The following is a 15,329-nucleotide window of genomic DNA, read 5'->3' as shown; positions in this document are numbered from 1 at the left end:
CTCATCCATTTGTTGTTATAATTTAATCTAAACAGTGGGTGTTGCGAGCACATAGTGTTACCTGCTTTGTGCATGTTGAATTGTTCAATTGGAAAACTCCTGTACCATTAACACTGTAAGCTTAGGATATTGCATACTTTTGTGCTTAAGAAATTCTTAAACACAGTCATCTTCAATATTGCCCAGAACTATTTATTTCTTTAATTGAATTTGTGGTTAAATGGATTATCATATGTTAATATATGCTAATAAACAGTTTATATCCCGTAACAAATACCGTAGAGTTTATATTCATGTTTTTGCAAATGATAAAAACGCATCACATTAAGAGCACTGAACTTACTTCAAATGAGTTTTTATTTGTAACACAGGTTAATGGCTTTGACACCAACATAAGCATTGTATTGGATTTACAGTGTGCATTTAATCAATTGTATCATGACCCCAGATTAAAACTGAATATTAAAGAAAGGAATTGTATAAAATGGGTTTTAATTTAATAAAAGAAACAAGTTATATTATGTATTATCTGTATTTTCATACTTACACTAATGGATTATTTTGCTGAAAATTTGAAGACGTTTGTACTTTTTTATGGGACTTTTTCCTTCTGAAATACTTTTTCCTTCTGAAATACTTTTTCCTTCTGAAATACTTTTTCCTTCTGAAATACTTTTTCTAACTGTTTGCACATAAGGAGTCCTAAGACCCCTCTCTTAAAATCATAGTAGTGAGACCCCTGATAGTCTAAAACTCTCAATAGTTAATACCTTCTATTTTCTTGTGCACCTTCCGACGTGCAGGAAACTTGACACTAGTGGAGCTACAAGGTATCTCCTGGGTGTCCACAGCCAGCGTAGATGTGCGAGGCAAGCTCTGTGAGTTGTGAGCCAGGTCCTCAGAGCAGAAATCTACAGGCAAAGAATATAAGCTGAGAATTATAGAAACTAACTATTGGCCATGGTTGCGTGCATTTTTCTGTTAACAATGATCCTTTTTGCTTTATGTTTTACAGCCTTCGTCTTTTGGATTGAAAATAAACACGCAATAAACCATGCAATTTGGAAAATAAAACATTATTAACAATAAGAAAATTATGATTATACATCAAAGTATTACAATTTCTTACAAGTGCATGTGTAAATGCATTTTTAAATTTATATCATAAAGTGCTACTGAATTATATGGCTGTATGTCCCAACATAATTTATAAAATAAATCCCTTTAATCTATATATATATATATTAAAGAATATGTTGGTAATAAAGTGTTTCAACAGTAAACAGATTCAAAAAATAGTTGAGCAAATCAGTTATTATATCCCTTAAAAACTTTCAAAATAAATTTGAAATACTGTTTTGTTGTGTAGATTTTTTATCAATATTTTATTGAAATTAAAATCATATTTAGACCAAGCATAATTTCTTTTTAGTACACATGTATAAGTACATACCTGTATCCAAAGAAGGAAAGGTTTCTGGCCCTTTACAAAGTTCAGACAGTTCTGCCTCTGGATCCAAACTTCCATTTAAGTTTTCCCTGCAACATCTTTGCACATTGACATCATTTCCCAGCCCCATGTTATTTCTCTCATGACCTTCACCCTTAATTTCTTGTAATACATGTCTACGGTTTTCTGCATTTTGTGCTAGTATTTTGCTGTTTCCCTGATCTGCGTGTTGATCACTTGTCAAGGCATGTTTCTTTTTCCTTGACATTCCTTCCTTTCTAGGCCCTGGCTTTTTAAAAGGTGAAACTGCTTTCCCTATGTTTTCTCTTATCTCTGACTCAACATCATCCACTATAGTAATTGGCTCTTTATGGCTACTCTCAGCTAAAGACAGTTTCAAAGCCAATTGTAAGTTTTTATCATCGTCTATCAACTTTCTGGTCTTTTTTGGACTGAAAAAGGCCTGAGTAAGTGTTGTCTGATGAAGGTTCTTCAATTTTTGTACATGTGAACTTTCCCCTGATTCCACTGTTAATGTATTAATTTTGGATCTTGAACCCGCCTTCTTTTTTTGTTGACCTTGATCTAGATCTTCATATGACTGAGATGACCTTAAATTGACCTTTGCAGTTTTACTTTCTTTAATCTTTGACCCCTTTTCCCCTTCCATTGTGCCTATATTCGGAAGATTTTCATGCAATTTTGCATGTTTTTTCTTAGTATTTTTTATAAGCAATGGTGACTCACTCTCAGAAATAGACTCATTACTTTGTACACTTGGACTCCTCAGTGGATCTTCAACACTCAACACTACACCTGCATTGTCATTGGAAGGTATATTTGTTCGTACAAGTTTCGATGTTTGTAATAGGGAGGGTGATTTCAAAGTTACATTACAATATTGATTGATTTCATGCATCTTCTTATCTGATATTGCATTATTTTTCTCACTTGATTTCATTTGTTTATCATCATCACACACACCTGTCATATCATTTTTGTCCAGGCTTCTACAATGTTTAGGTCTCCTAGCCTTAACTTGGAATGTTTTGCTACTGTTAAGTACACCATTTTGAACCGGAACAATATTATAAAAATCAACAGACTGATTGTCAAAACAGGTATTAGTATTCTCATCATTTATAGCAACGGTCTTGTCATGACCTTCAGGTGCCAGTGTAACATCATGATCATCTATGTCACCTAGCATGTCTTGCCCAATATCCACCTTAGCATCCTCGAAGGAAATTGCTTTACTGCCAGCTTTAGACAAATCTTTATCTCTTACCAAAGAAGACTTGTGCTTTCTAGGGGACCTTCGCAAAATTACCTCTTCAGTTTCATTCAAACTAATCAAACATTTGTTTGAAATTCTATTTGAATACCTTGTCATCGAAACATCACCAGCTTCATTGGTAAGCCTTTTATCTCCTTTTGGGGGAGTTTCAAACAAGGCTTCAACTTCATGCATGTTTTTGCAGCTATTTCCGACAATTTTAGGAGTTTGAGGATTTCGCTTCTTTTTACCAAATGTCTGAGACGGAACAGCTTTGCTTTCATTCATAGTTTCACTTGGATAAGTTTTAGATGAACATTTCGAGTTATGTTCAGTTTCAAGCAAATCACTCTTATCTTTTATTGGTTCCTCACATTCTGGGCTGGCTAACTCGCTCCTTAAACTGAATTCCATACAAGATTCACTTTCCCCATGTTTGTCTTTATCCTTCCTCCTAGTCACTTTTCCATTTACAGAGTTGTTAACTGAAATTTCTGTACCATTTCCTTTCCCACTATCATCCTTTCCCTCTATAAGCTTTAAAGCTGCAGAAACGTTTAAACTCTCATCATTATTATCAACATATTCTTCCTCCTCATCCTCATAATCTACATCATCTTTTGAATGCATAGACCTAGCCAGTTTTGTTCTAGACTCTTTTGCTCTATCACTTGCAAAACTTGCCTGAACTGAGTGTTCAGTCACTTCTGCAATTTTTGACAGATCTGGTTTGAAACCCTGCTCTAAATCATCATTATAATCCGTGTCATATTCGATGGCCATTGTTTCTGGAATACAGAGAACAGTATCATCGACAATGCTCTTCTTGATCTTTGATTTCCCTTTACCATCTTTTCTAAATGTTCCATCCACTTCACTAAAGCCTGTTTCAGTGTTTGCTCCCAATGTATCAGATGCCAAGACTTTGCTTCCGATTACAGCAATTCTGGAATCTTTTTTGTCACTAACTCTAATTGAATTATTCTTTGTGCTACAGGTTTCTTGTTTTTTCCTGACCTCATGTTTATCCTTGTCAGCCGTGTGAGTTACTCTCATGTCAGCCATGGTTGTGTCTCTTACATCCTCTTGTTTACCAAGTATGGGGGTTTCTGTATCAAGCATAGTTGAAGATTTGGTCCTCTTAACATCTGGAGAAGTTTCCTTAAAAATAAGCATATTGAACATAACAAAAACTATGATACTTGTACAAGTTAAAATACATTTACATTATAGGCAAGTCATATATTTACAATGTACAATATGAGAAGCATATGAGAAATTTTAGCAAATAAATACATATGATTAATAACAATTTTCAGGGCTTTTTTGGTGATTGACAATTTTGCCAGTTGACATTGGTTCCAATTTCAAAGCAACATTTCTGATGATAGGGCTATAAATGTACCATATATCAATAAGAATGAAAACCTAGGTAAATTAAATGCACTTACTTCAGAAAACCTCTTCCGCTTCTTATCTCTCTTATGCAGTTTCAACTTTCGTTCTTCAGTCGGGGATACCTCTTCTGTATACAGTTGAAGGCTGGTATTTTCCTTTTCAACCCTACCATTTGGCGAGACATCAATGGAGGATTCTGAAACAGTAAATTGTGCGTGAAGTTGAACGTGGGGGGGCCATTTGAACATGTAAAATAAAACAAATTGGTATTTTACAAAATACTCTAAACAAAACGTTTTGGGATTATAGTCTGAAACTGATGGTAAATTTTCAGCCAACTATAACATTTACACCCTGGTTTTTGTACCTCACATTGTCTTATTGATCCTTTACAACAAATCGACATTGTATTTTCTAAACAACAACAAAATAATAATTTACTTTTTCAGTTAAGGATTACAATTTCATTTGAACCAATAGATTATAATTATAATGGTTGTTAATACATTTCAGATATGAGCATTTTAATTTATTTTTGTATCACCTGTTTCTAGTTTTCCTGAGTCAGTGATGACACTATTGACTGATCGTGAGTCAGTGTTAGTTGCTGAACAGTTTCTTGGTGCCGCCAGGCTAGTATTCTTGGTAGACTCTGGAGTCGTACGACAGGTCGAGTCTGGAAGGTCATCTTGGGTCAAGGTCACCCCTGTCTCCCACATTGACCTTGAAGAGGTCAAATTGCAATGTTTTATGGTTTAAAAGTTTGGAAAAAGTCACAGAAAACCTATAATGGAAACCCATATTCACTAAAATACATCATGTTACTTAAATTGATTTAATTAATTGATTGACAATGGCAGAATAGGTTGGCAAAATTTCGTACTTATAAATGATAAAAGCAACATATAATTGGTTCCCAATCCAATTTTGAAGACAATCAACCAACCAAACAACACCCTTTAAAGTTGCAATATCAATACAATCTATGATTTGCAGTCCTATAATAACTGTCATAAAGAAGCATCGTTCTTATAAGGACCGAATTTCAGCTTCAAAAGTCAAGTAACTACAAATATGCAAACCAATATAATAATGCCCTCTATGAATAAATAAGCACCCAGAAAAAATGTATTCAAGCATTGAAGGCACATGCCATCTTCTGAAATCTTTTAAGAAAGTTTAAATGCAGGTGGACATTAGAACAGTTAATTTCAAAATCTGCTTATTTTTTGTCACTATAACAAAGTTTGGTTATTTTTATTCCAACTTTATCAAATAACAAATTTATTTCAAAGGTAAAGTTTCATCACTTAGGCAATCTTTAATTATAATATATGGCTCCATCTCTTGAAAATAGGGGGCATTAAAATGTGTAGACACGTTTGTGTTCACAAAACTCTTTAGGGAATTTTCTTTAATTCAAACAATTTCTTACATCTGTTGCTATTTCATGTGTAGTAATAGTACTTAGTTTTACATCAAAAAGTTAAACACATAAATATTTGCTAAAACAATTGTTTGAGTCGTGTTCTGAGAAAAATGGGCATAATGCATGTGCGTCAAGTGCAGTCTGCACAGTCTTATCAGGGACGACACTTTCCGCTTAAATTGGATTTTCTCTAAAAAGAGACTACATGTACATTTAAACGAAAAATATAAAGGTGGAAAGTGTCGTCCCTGGTTAGCCTGTGTGGACTGCACAGGCTTATCTGGGACGACACTTTACGCACATGCATTATGCCCAGTTTTCTCAGAACAAGACTCGTTTTTTTCCTTTTTGTAAGCGGAAAATCCAGGATTCTGCATAGTAGGTTAAGATTTCCCTAAGAAGTTTTGTGACAACAGGTCGCAAGTTTTAAAATGAATACTTACTTTTCAGCTACAGTGCCAGGTAGTCTCTCCACTTGTATCTTCAGAAGGTCGTGCTCTGAGAAGAAATCAAAATCAACAGTGGATATGAAAAGAAATGATAATGAAACATTGTTATGCTGAATATTTTATTATTTATTATATGCAAATAAGGGTATTGTAAGGAAATGTCACAGGTATAGTATAACTCAGGAAATGTCATGCAAATGATTGTCAAAATATAAATTAAAGAAAGAAATATGGAATTATAAGGTGCCATTACTTTACTGTTGGTGCTTAAATATGTGAGTTTTATTATGGTTATAAGTATTTAAACATACACAAAACAACGTTGCGTATGGATAGCTTTACTATTCCTTAGTAGCTGACAACAACAAAAACACATATATTACTGATAAATAAAAATTAATACAAATTAATACTCACATAGAGTTTAAACAAACCAAGAAGGGCAAAACTTTAAAGATAATTTTGCGAGCAAGTATGAGAAAAATATAGTTTTTTTGACAACAAATATCTCTGTGAGTGAATACCAAGTTGTTTGATCCTTGCATCTCTCTCCGAGACCAGCTTCTGGTATGTGTTAATGACTGACTCCAGGGACTGTCGTATCGCATCACAACAGTTGCCTCCCCTGAAATAATAGCTCTGTTCGCTTGCATCCGTACATATTAGGTTCCTTCAGGTGCAGTCTGCACAGGCTAATCAGGGGAGACACTTTTGGCATAAACTGGATTTTTGTTTAGAAGAGACTTTCCTTTAACAAAAAAATGCAATAAAAGCGGAAAGTGTTGTCCCTGATTAGACTGTGTGGATTGCACAGGCTAATCTGGTATGACACTTTATTCATATGCATTAAGCCCAGTTCTCCCAGAATGAGGCTCATGTGATGAAATGGATGAAAATTGTTGATTATTGTTAATTTCAAAGAATAAATGTGTTATTATATATATATCTACATATGTATATATATATATATATATATATATATATATATATATATATATATAAGAATTTTAACAATAAGCAAGCTAGGATTTTAAAAGTTATAAATGTATGTGTTAAAAACAAAAGTTTGAACATAACAATTTCAACTAACAATGTCCAGGCATTACAAATTCTACTTATTAATATAGCACTTACCTTGAATTCATTGTTATATCACTTCAGATATTCAAAAGTACATGACTTGAGTCCTGCACTATCAAATCTTCCAATTATAGTTATCAGAAAAACTTCCAAAACCAAAGGCCTTAACATTCAAATTCCAAGCTTACAAATAATAACACAAAAATTAAGAAACAGACAATGAAAGCCCTGATTTTTAATACATCTGCCACCTTGCATAAATGATTAAGATTCCATGGCGACTCTACTCACCTGGTGTTGCCACTAGCAACGAGGGTGTGCAGTTTTTTGTTCTCCAGCAGTAATTCATCGTTCTGTTTCTGCAGGGAATCCACCTTTTCCTCCAGTCTATAAAGGAAACATCAAAACAGAACTGGTACTTGTAATTGAGCCAGGCTTATCATTAATCAACCATGAAACTTTCCGCTTTTATTGTATTTTTAGTTACCAAGTAAAAAGATGTCTCTTATTAGCAAAAATCTAGTATAGACAGAAAGTGTCGTCCCTTATTAGCCTGTAGGGAATGCACAGGCTAATCTGGGACAACTCTACGCACATGCATTTAACAGAGCTCCAGATAAGGGTCGTACTTTCGTAATTAAAATTATTTTCAAGTCCGTTACGTATTTATTTTAAAATCTTGTCGCACCATTAAGAATTACAAAATCAAGTTACGAATATTATTTTTACATCGGTTTGTATCGACTTTTATTGAGTTCTATTCGCGTATTAAAGATTTTTTCGGTGCTTATATAGAATGGTTATCGGGTTTGTTGAACAAAGCGCTTTTTTCCCAATAAAAGCGGCTTGTACAGTCTATCTGTCAAAAACCAATGGCGGCGCCCAGAGAGCGTCTTAAAAAACTGCAAAGCGTGCAAAAACATGCTTTTAACATATTGTACGCAAGGTGAGCCGAAGTTGAATGTTAAGAAAGACATTATAGAAAAGATCCTAAACGATGCTGTATGTTTAGTTGCGGAAACAGTCGGAAAAGCTAAAAATAAACGCAACACGAGTCCAAACTTAAACAAAAAAACATTGAACGAGTGGAAGGGACAATTCCCGTGGCTAATCGTTGAAAATATTGAAGGGGAGACCCGTTTTAATTGTGAAATATGTAAAAATTCATCGAAGGCATGCAATCTAAGCACAGTTTGGGCATATGAAGGTATTTGAAAAAAAAAATTGTATAATACTGAATAGACACTGTTGAACTTGTATAAATAAAGTTGCTAGTATGTTTATTTTGATTTTTTGCATAAAAATAACTATTATTATTGATTTTTAGGTCATTTAGAAAAGTTAAGAATTATTTTCCAAAACTTAGTAGTAACGTTAAGAATAAAATTTCAGAGTTGTGAATTCTTTTTGAAAACCTGGTAGTAACGTCAGAAATTTCACAAAACTTTATCTGGAGCTCTGATTAAACCCCTTTTTCACAGAGCGAGGAGGCTCAAATAATTTTAGGCTTTTCTAAACTATGTAAAAATCAAATTGATGTCAACATTTATCACGATGATAGAGGGTTAAAATTTCCATAATCAACACATTAGATAGAGGAAAAAATGAACAAAATGGCCTGAAAGGCCCAAAGTCGCTCACCTGAGATACAGAGGAACTAATCTGTTCTGTGCAGCCCAAGATATCATTACAAAAAATGTTCTGACCGAGTTTTATGAATCTTTTGAGTGAACTATAAATTCAACTTTTAGAGTGCTAACAAGGTTTTACTATAGCAATATAAGGATAAATTCCCGACTCCTGGCCGACATGTTTTTCAACAGACCAGAACCATTTTCATACTCATCGAAGAAATCATTACAACAAATCATGTACTGAAGAAGTTTCATGAAGATTGGACAATAAATGTGACCTCTAAAGTGTTAACCAAGGTTTTACTATAGCTATATAAGGAAAAAATCCTTGCCCCCTGGCAGCCATGTTTTTCAAGAAACTCAAACCATTTTCGAACCTGTCTAAAATATTATTAGGGCAAATCTTCTTACTAAGTTTCATGATGATCAGACAATAAATGTGGCCTCTTGAGTCTTAACAAGGTTTACCTATACTAGCCATAAAAAGAAAAATGCCCCGCCCCCTGGCAGCCATGTTTTTCAACCAACTAAAACCATGTTCAAACTCATCCAAGATATCAATGGTACAAATCTTCTGACTAAATTTTGCACAACATTGCAAAACGCACTACAGACAAATGGCAATCACAAAAGCTCACCATGTGCTCAGGTGAGCTAATTATAATCATGTATTAGAATGGAATACACAAACTGCAGCAAATTGAATTTTTACAAATATATACAGAAAAAATATATTCTATGATAAATAATACCTTTTAATTGCAACTGTCCTCTGCGATGAAACATTCTGCGTCACTAGAAGAGATATCAGAAAGAATAAACGTTTTAATATTTTTAAGGATATGCAACAGATAAGGCTGTCATAAGGAATTTGTTAGTGGAAATTACAATTACATAAAGAAACCAGTGGAAGCTGCAAATATTGGACTTTTTCAATGGATGGGTTGTTTGGAAGCATGAGAAATTAGTAATCAAAGGGCGATAACTGCATCTAAGATCAATGAACCAACTACATTGTACCCGACAAAATGTGCATGGTTTGGAAGCAGCAAATAGATATTAAAAATTGACTAATTATTTCTTAAGATATTGCACTGCAACAGCAATGTCCTTTTTCAAATTGAATGTTTATAAATACTGACTGTCTCCCAAAAAATATTAACGAGTTATGTGACCTGACAATTTGTGCATGTGCACCATATATATAGGCAGAGCTCCAGATAATGATAAAGTCTAAAGGGTATTTTACCCCCTGGTATTATTGTTAAAGCATATTTTACCTATTTGTTTCAGCCATAAAGGGTATTTTGGAATATTGAGGGGTATTTTCCATTTCCATAGAAAACTGACATTTATAATGCATGGCATTTTTAATCTAGAAATGTTATTATTTGTTATTAATAATAATAAATGCAAACAGAATGAATTTAAAATGATGATATGAACAAACTCTCTTAAAATATTTCTGCAGGAGCCGCTGGTCGCTTAAAACGTCCCTTTTTGGTCCACAAACATGATGGGCCGCCATTTTTATTACAAGCTTATTTTGATTGATTTACTTTTGATTCAAAGGTTTACTTACACTAAAAAATCAACTGGATTATTGGTGAAAACGGTTACGCACTTTAATCAATTAAAATTACGAACCAAGAATTGTATTGCGTAATGTTACGTACTGTGTCGATTTTTAAAGCGTTTTTGTTAATTTTTCAATGCGTAAATACGCAGATACGCATCTTATCTGGAGCTCTGTATATAGGGATGCAACGTATAAAATTACATCAAATATGGATCATTAGTTCAAGGCAGACTGTCGTTAAGTATGATGCATTTAATTAGCAGAGTAGGTTTTTTCAGACACCTTCAACATCAATTACATATAATTTGAATTCTGACGGATGGATAAAAAATTATATACTCCTTCTTATTGGAGAGCATTCAAATCTCAAACACAATACTCATTAGTACATGTACATATTTGCAAGTCTTAAATGTGTGCAGACATTTTAATTTCTTATTTTTACATAAAAACATAAATGCATAATGTTGAATATCTTATTTATAAAACTTACGCTTGTTTAAGTAAAACAATAAACTAAAGCTGTAAAAGAGTATGAAGAATACATCGCCATCATTTTTGTCACCAAAAAACCTTAACAGGTTAAATAAGCACAAAACCCTGCACTGGCAAAATTTGAACCAGGCTGGCTCAGATTCTTGATTTTCTTGGTCTCAATGATCAGTGTTTACATAACAATTCGGGCTAGCCCAATCAAAAGAGCTAATCTTGATGACTGCAGATGATTACCTTTGACATAGTCCTTATGAACTGAGTAGATCTTCTTAAGCATCTGCTCAATCTGCAGAGTATGAGTGGTTGCTTCCATCATGCTGGGTACAGTCTGCTAGGAGACAATCACCTGCAATAAACATGTTAGAGTTCCTCATAGAATTATGTTTCATGTACAATGATTCTCATATCAACTAGAAATAAATAAAATCTAAAAGCAGCAGAACATCAACTGTGAAGCACTTTACGAGTTTTTTTAAAGGTGTCTGATTAAACTGTTGGACTGATGCGAGAACGAGGAAGTTAATGCAGTTAAAAGCTCAACTGTTATGTTAAGTTATAATCATATTGATTAAGTTCTTGCTTCTAATGGAGAAATATCATTTAACAAGGGACAAAATTGTCACAAAACCAGGTTTTCATTGTGAAAACAAATCTGATAAAGGGAGACAACTCAAACTGAACTTTTGAAATGAACAAACAAAATTAACCCCCTTTGTAAGTTTGTTTTAAAATAAATCTATTTTTAGTCGTGGCGACCTTGACATTGGAGATATTGACGTGATTCTTTCGTGCGACACACCGTACCATGATGGTGAACAAATGTGCCAAATGATTTTAAAATCTCATAATGAATGAAATAGTTATAGCCCAGACAAGCTCTTTTATGGCTATTTTTTACCTTTGAACTCAAAGTGTGACCTTGACCTTGGAGATATTGACGTAATTTTTTCGCGCGACACACCGTCTAATGATGGTTAACAAATGTGCCAAATGATTTTAAAATCTCACAATGAACGACAAAGTTATTGCCCGGACAAGCTTGTTCCGCCCGCCCGCCAGCCAGCCCGCCAGCCCGCATTCGCCAATCTAATAACCAGTTTTTTCCTTCGGAAAACCTGGTTAAAAAGAATCTGAAATCTGTCCAATTTCAATCATGACTGACCAAAACCAGCAACAACTTTTTAACAGCGGTGAAAAGATCGGCTAAAACATATTTGAGCCAGAAGTTACCCTGAAACTACTCTTATGAAAATGTCTCCTTGGAACAGAAAATACACTTCAAGGCAACCAGCCATACTCTGGGGAACTTTTTAGTATACTTTCCGTAATCAGGTACTTTGCAGTGTACTGAGTATCTGATTACTTTTAAGTAGTACCTGTAACCTGATCCTCGAAATTCGAATGACCAATCGAGTTCAACTAAGGCTGATCTGATTTTTTAGCTTTTAGCTTGTTGCCCAGCAGGACACAAGTCTTTTCGCAGATGTAATGTCCATTATATACATATAGAAGTAAACACAGACACTGCTTTAAATTGAAAACATGCAGGTTTATTGAATGTTTTTGGGAGACAATTATCTGTTCCAGCATGTGAGAAATTTCATGTGATGCAGAAATCAACAAACTAAAAACACCCCAGATCTCATGATAAATTGATTGCTTAGTTTGATCAAAATATTTTGTTGGAATATCCCAAGATCAGGTATCATTAATATTTGACTTTCTTCTTGAATGCTTTTAAGTTAGGACTAAGGAGGACATACATACAGCTCACAGTTCTTCCTCGTAAAGGCAAAAACCATGTAAAAAAAATATGTCTCGTGTATGTGTATAAAATCAAGTTTAATCAACCTAATACTTCACAGCAAACACAAAAAAACATGTAATCTAAATGGCGGCCCATCATGTTCTAGGTTCGAAAAAGGGACATTTCAAGCAAACAGCGGCTCTTGCAGGAAGTATCTGTATACTAGTATATATAGCAATATGTCAATAGAGATAAATCTTATGATGCTTCTAGAATTGTTAAAATAATTTTAGTTTAAACTTTATTTTACAAAGTAATATACAAAGTGTATAGGTATGTAACTTAAGTTAATTGACGTGTATATGACAATACACAGGGTCGAGTGTGTACACAGGTAATCTTGTTATCGATTTTTCCTTCTGGATGGCCCGATTTACACACAATCGCACTGGTCGGAAAACATGTAGAGGCAATTTTTATTTTTTTATTTTATGTAGGTGTATAAAATAATCACCATTTCTTCTCGACAATTTTAAGAAATACATGTAATAGCCAGTTGGATAAAATAATCGCCATTGGCGGTAAAGTCTGGGAACAGTAAGAGCCCTGAACAATCTTCAAAATATCCATTAACTTAGGAAAACTTCCCCAAGATTGGAAAGATGCCTTCATATCACCTGTTTTCAAAAAAGGCAACGTCCACCTATCGGAAAATTATAGACTCGCCTCCCTTACATTTGTAACCTGCAAGCTCCTTGAACATATTATATGCAAGCACATCTTTTACCACCTGGAAATAAACAGCATCCCAACTTAACTTAACCATGGCTTTCGTACTGGTTACTCTTGTGAAGCGCAATGACTGACTACTGACCACTGTCCACGACCTTCTTACTAACTATAACTCTGGCGCGCAGATAGACATGGCTATCCTGGACTTCAGCAAGGCCTTTGATACTGTCCCACATAAAAAGCTCTTACATGAACTGGAGCTGTATTGCGTCAACAGTAACATCAACCTCTGGCTCGAGGACTTCCTTACAGACAGGAGCATGAAAATTGTTGTGGAAGGAGAGAAATTGAATCCGGCAAGAGTTGACTCCAGTGTACCACATGGCACAATCCTTGGCCCCCTGCTATTCCTCTGCCACATTAACAATCTACCAGCCTCAGTCTGCCTATTTGCAGATGATTGTTTACTAAACCGCACTATCAGAAGTTGCCAGGACCACCAAATCTTACAAGATTTGAATAAACTAGAAACCTGGGCCAAAACATGGGGCATGAGATACAACGCCGAAAAATCCTATATCCTTACCATCAACCAGAAAACCCCAAAATTCTACCAACTTGATAAACACATCCATCAACAACTCCAAGAAAACCCATACCTCGGAGTAACTTTATCAGAAGACCTAAATTGAAGCTCACATATAATCCCGCAGACAAGATGGCTCCGGTGTAGCCTCACTGAAAATGATGGGTGGACTTGTAACTGTGAGCAACAGTAAGGAGAAAGCCCACTCGTTGATTGACCTGAGTTAAGTCTGCGCTCACCAAGGAGTAAAAATATATTGCTTAGACAACTTGGCCATCCGTGCTCATACAATGTGTGATGTATTTTATACTTTAGATTATAAGCAATAATTGTAATATCACGAAACATAACGTCAACTTGAAATGGCGCGGCAGAGGCGGACACGTATCCCCATGCCGCAGCTTTTGACCAGCGGTCAGATCAAAATTCCAAATATTGCACTGTCGTACATATGCTCATAGCTACCATGTGTTTAAGTTTCAAGGTTCTATTGCTAATAGTGTAGGAGGAGATAGTGGCCAGGACGGACGGACAGAAGGCAGAGATAACAGATGATGGTCGTTTCGTCCCACTACCAGTTCGAGCCACTGATATTTGTGTAGGGAGGGATTGGTCGCTTCGTCCTACTGATAAGATATAGCCAGGATGGTGTGAATAATAGCCAGGATGGTGTAAATAATACCGTATAGGTGTGAATCATAATGGGGTGTATATTGATGTAGCAAATTAAAATAGTGTTAACATTTATAATAATATTTTCTTGTTTATTTTACCGTTTTTGTGTAGTTTCAGTTATTTACATTCATCCGTGTATATGTATTTATGATATTTTTTTTTACAAAAACATGTTTTGCCGATTATGTGAATATTATTATTATAATATGTTTGCATAGTGCATTATGTTCAATAAATTAATAACATAAACCTCTGTCGTTATTTTATGCACCATGTGCATAACATGTATGTTCAATAAATTTAAAACAGAAAGTGCTGTTGTTTTATTTGTTTGCATTATATTATGTTTGCAGAGTGCATTGTGTTCAATAAATATAAAACATCAAGTGCTGTTATTATTATTTTAGGCACCATGTGCATTATGTCCAATAAATATAAAACATGAAGTGTTTTATTTTATGCATCATGTATATATATACATAATATATATATATATATATATATATATATATATATATATATATATATATATATATATATATTACAATTAAAAATAAGAAAAAAGCATGAATGAACAATAATTATAGGTTATTAGACGTTTCACTGTACAATACGGAGATATATTTGGACGAGCACACAGTTTGAAGTCATATTGGACGAGCCGTTAGGCGAGTCCAATATGACTTCAAACTGTGTGCGAGTCCAAAAATATCACGTATTGTACAGTTTAAACGTCTAATAAACTTTTTATTCTATATCCTCATTACCAAACCAGCTTTCCGTATTTTTATTTTCATTC

General features: G+C 34.3%; 1 protein-coding gene across 2 annotated transcripts in view; it reads right to left on the bottom strand.

The window, feature by feature from the left end:
- Positions 1–15,329, bottom strand: part of LOC127857683 (uncharacterized) — a 32,397-nt gene that overhangs the window by 14,427 nt on the left and 2,641 nt on the right. For both annotated transcript variants that reach the window (XM_052394290.1, XM_052394291.1), the window contains exons 2-10: positions 11,025–11,136; positions 9,469–9,511; positions 7,374–7,469; positions 6,527–6,627; positions 5,997–6,051; positions 4,669–4,847; positions 4,178–4,320; positions 1,454–3,887; positions 771–911 (exon numbers count right to left, since the gene is read on the bottom strand). In XM_052394290.1, coding sequence (XP_052250250.1) covers positions 771–911; positions 1,454–3,887; positions 4,178–4,320; positions 4,669–4,847; positions 5,997–6,051; positions 6,527–6,627; positions 7,374–7,469; positions 9,469–9,511; positions 11,025–11,106 — 3,274 coding nt within the window. In that variant the 5' untranslated portion in view covers positions 11,107–11,136. The remainder of the gene's footprint in view (positions 1–770; positions 912–1,453; positions 3,888–4,177; positions 4,321–4,668; positions 4,848–5,996; positions 6,052–6,526; positions 6,628–7,373; positions 7,470–9,468; positions 9,512–11,024; positions 11,137–15,329) is intronic.

The sequence above is a fragment of the Dreissena polymorpha genome, chromosome 14, assembly GCF_020536995.1.
Source record: "Dreissena polymorpha isolate Duluth1 chromosome 14, UMN_Dpol_1.0, whole genome shotgun sequence".
Classification (NCBI taxonomy): Eukaryota; Metazoa; Mollusca; class Bivalvia; order Myida; family Dreissenidae; genus Dreissena; species Dreissena polymorpha.
The sequence above is the reverse complement of the archived record's forward strand: the minus strand, read 5'-3'. Positions and strand labels throughout refer to the sequence as shown.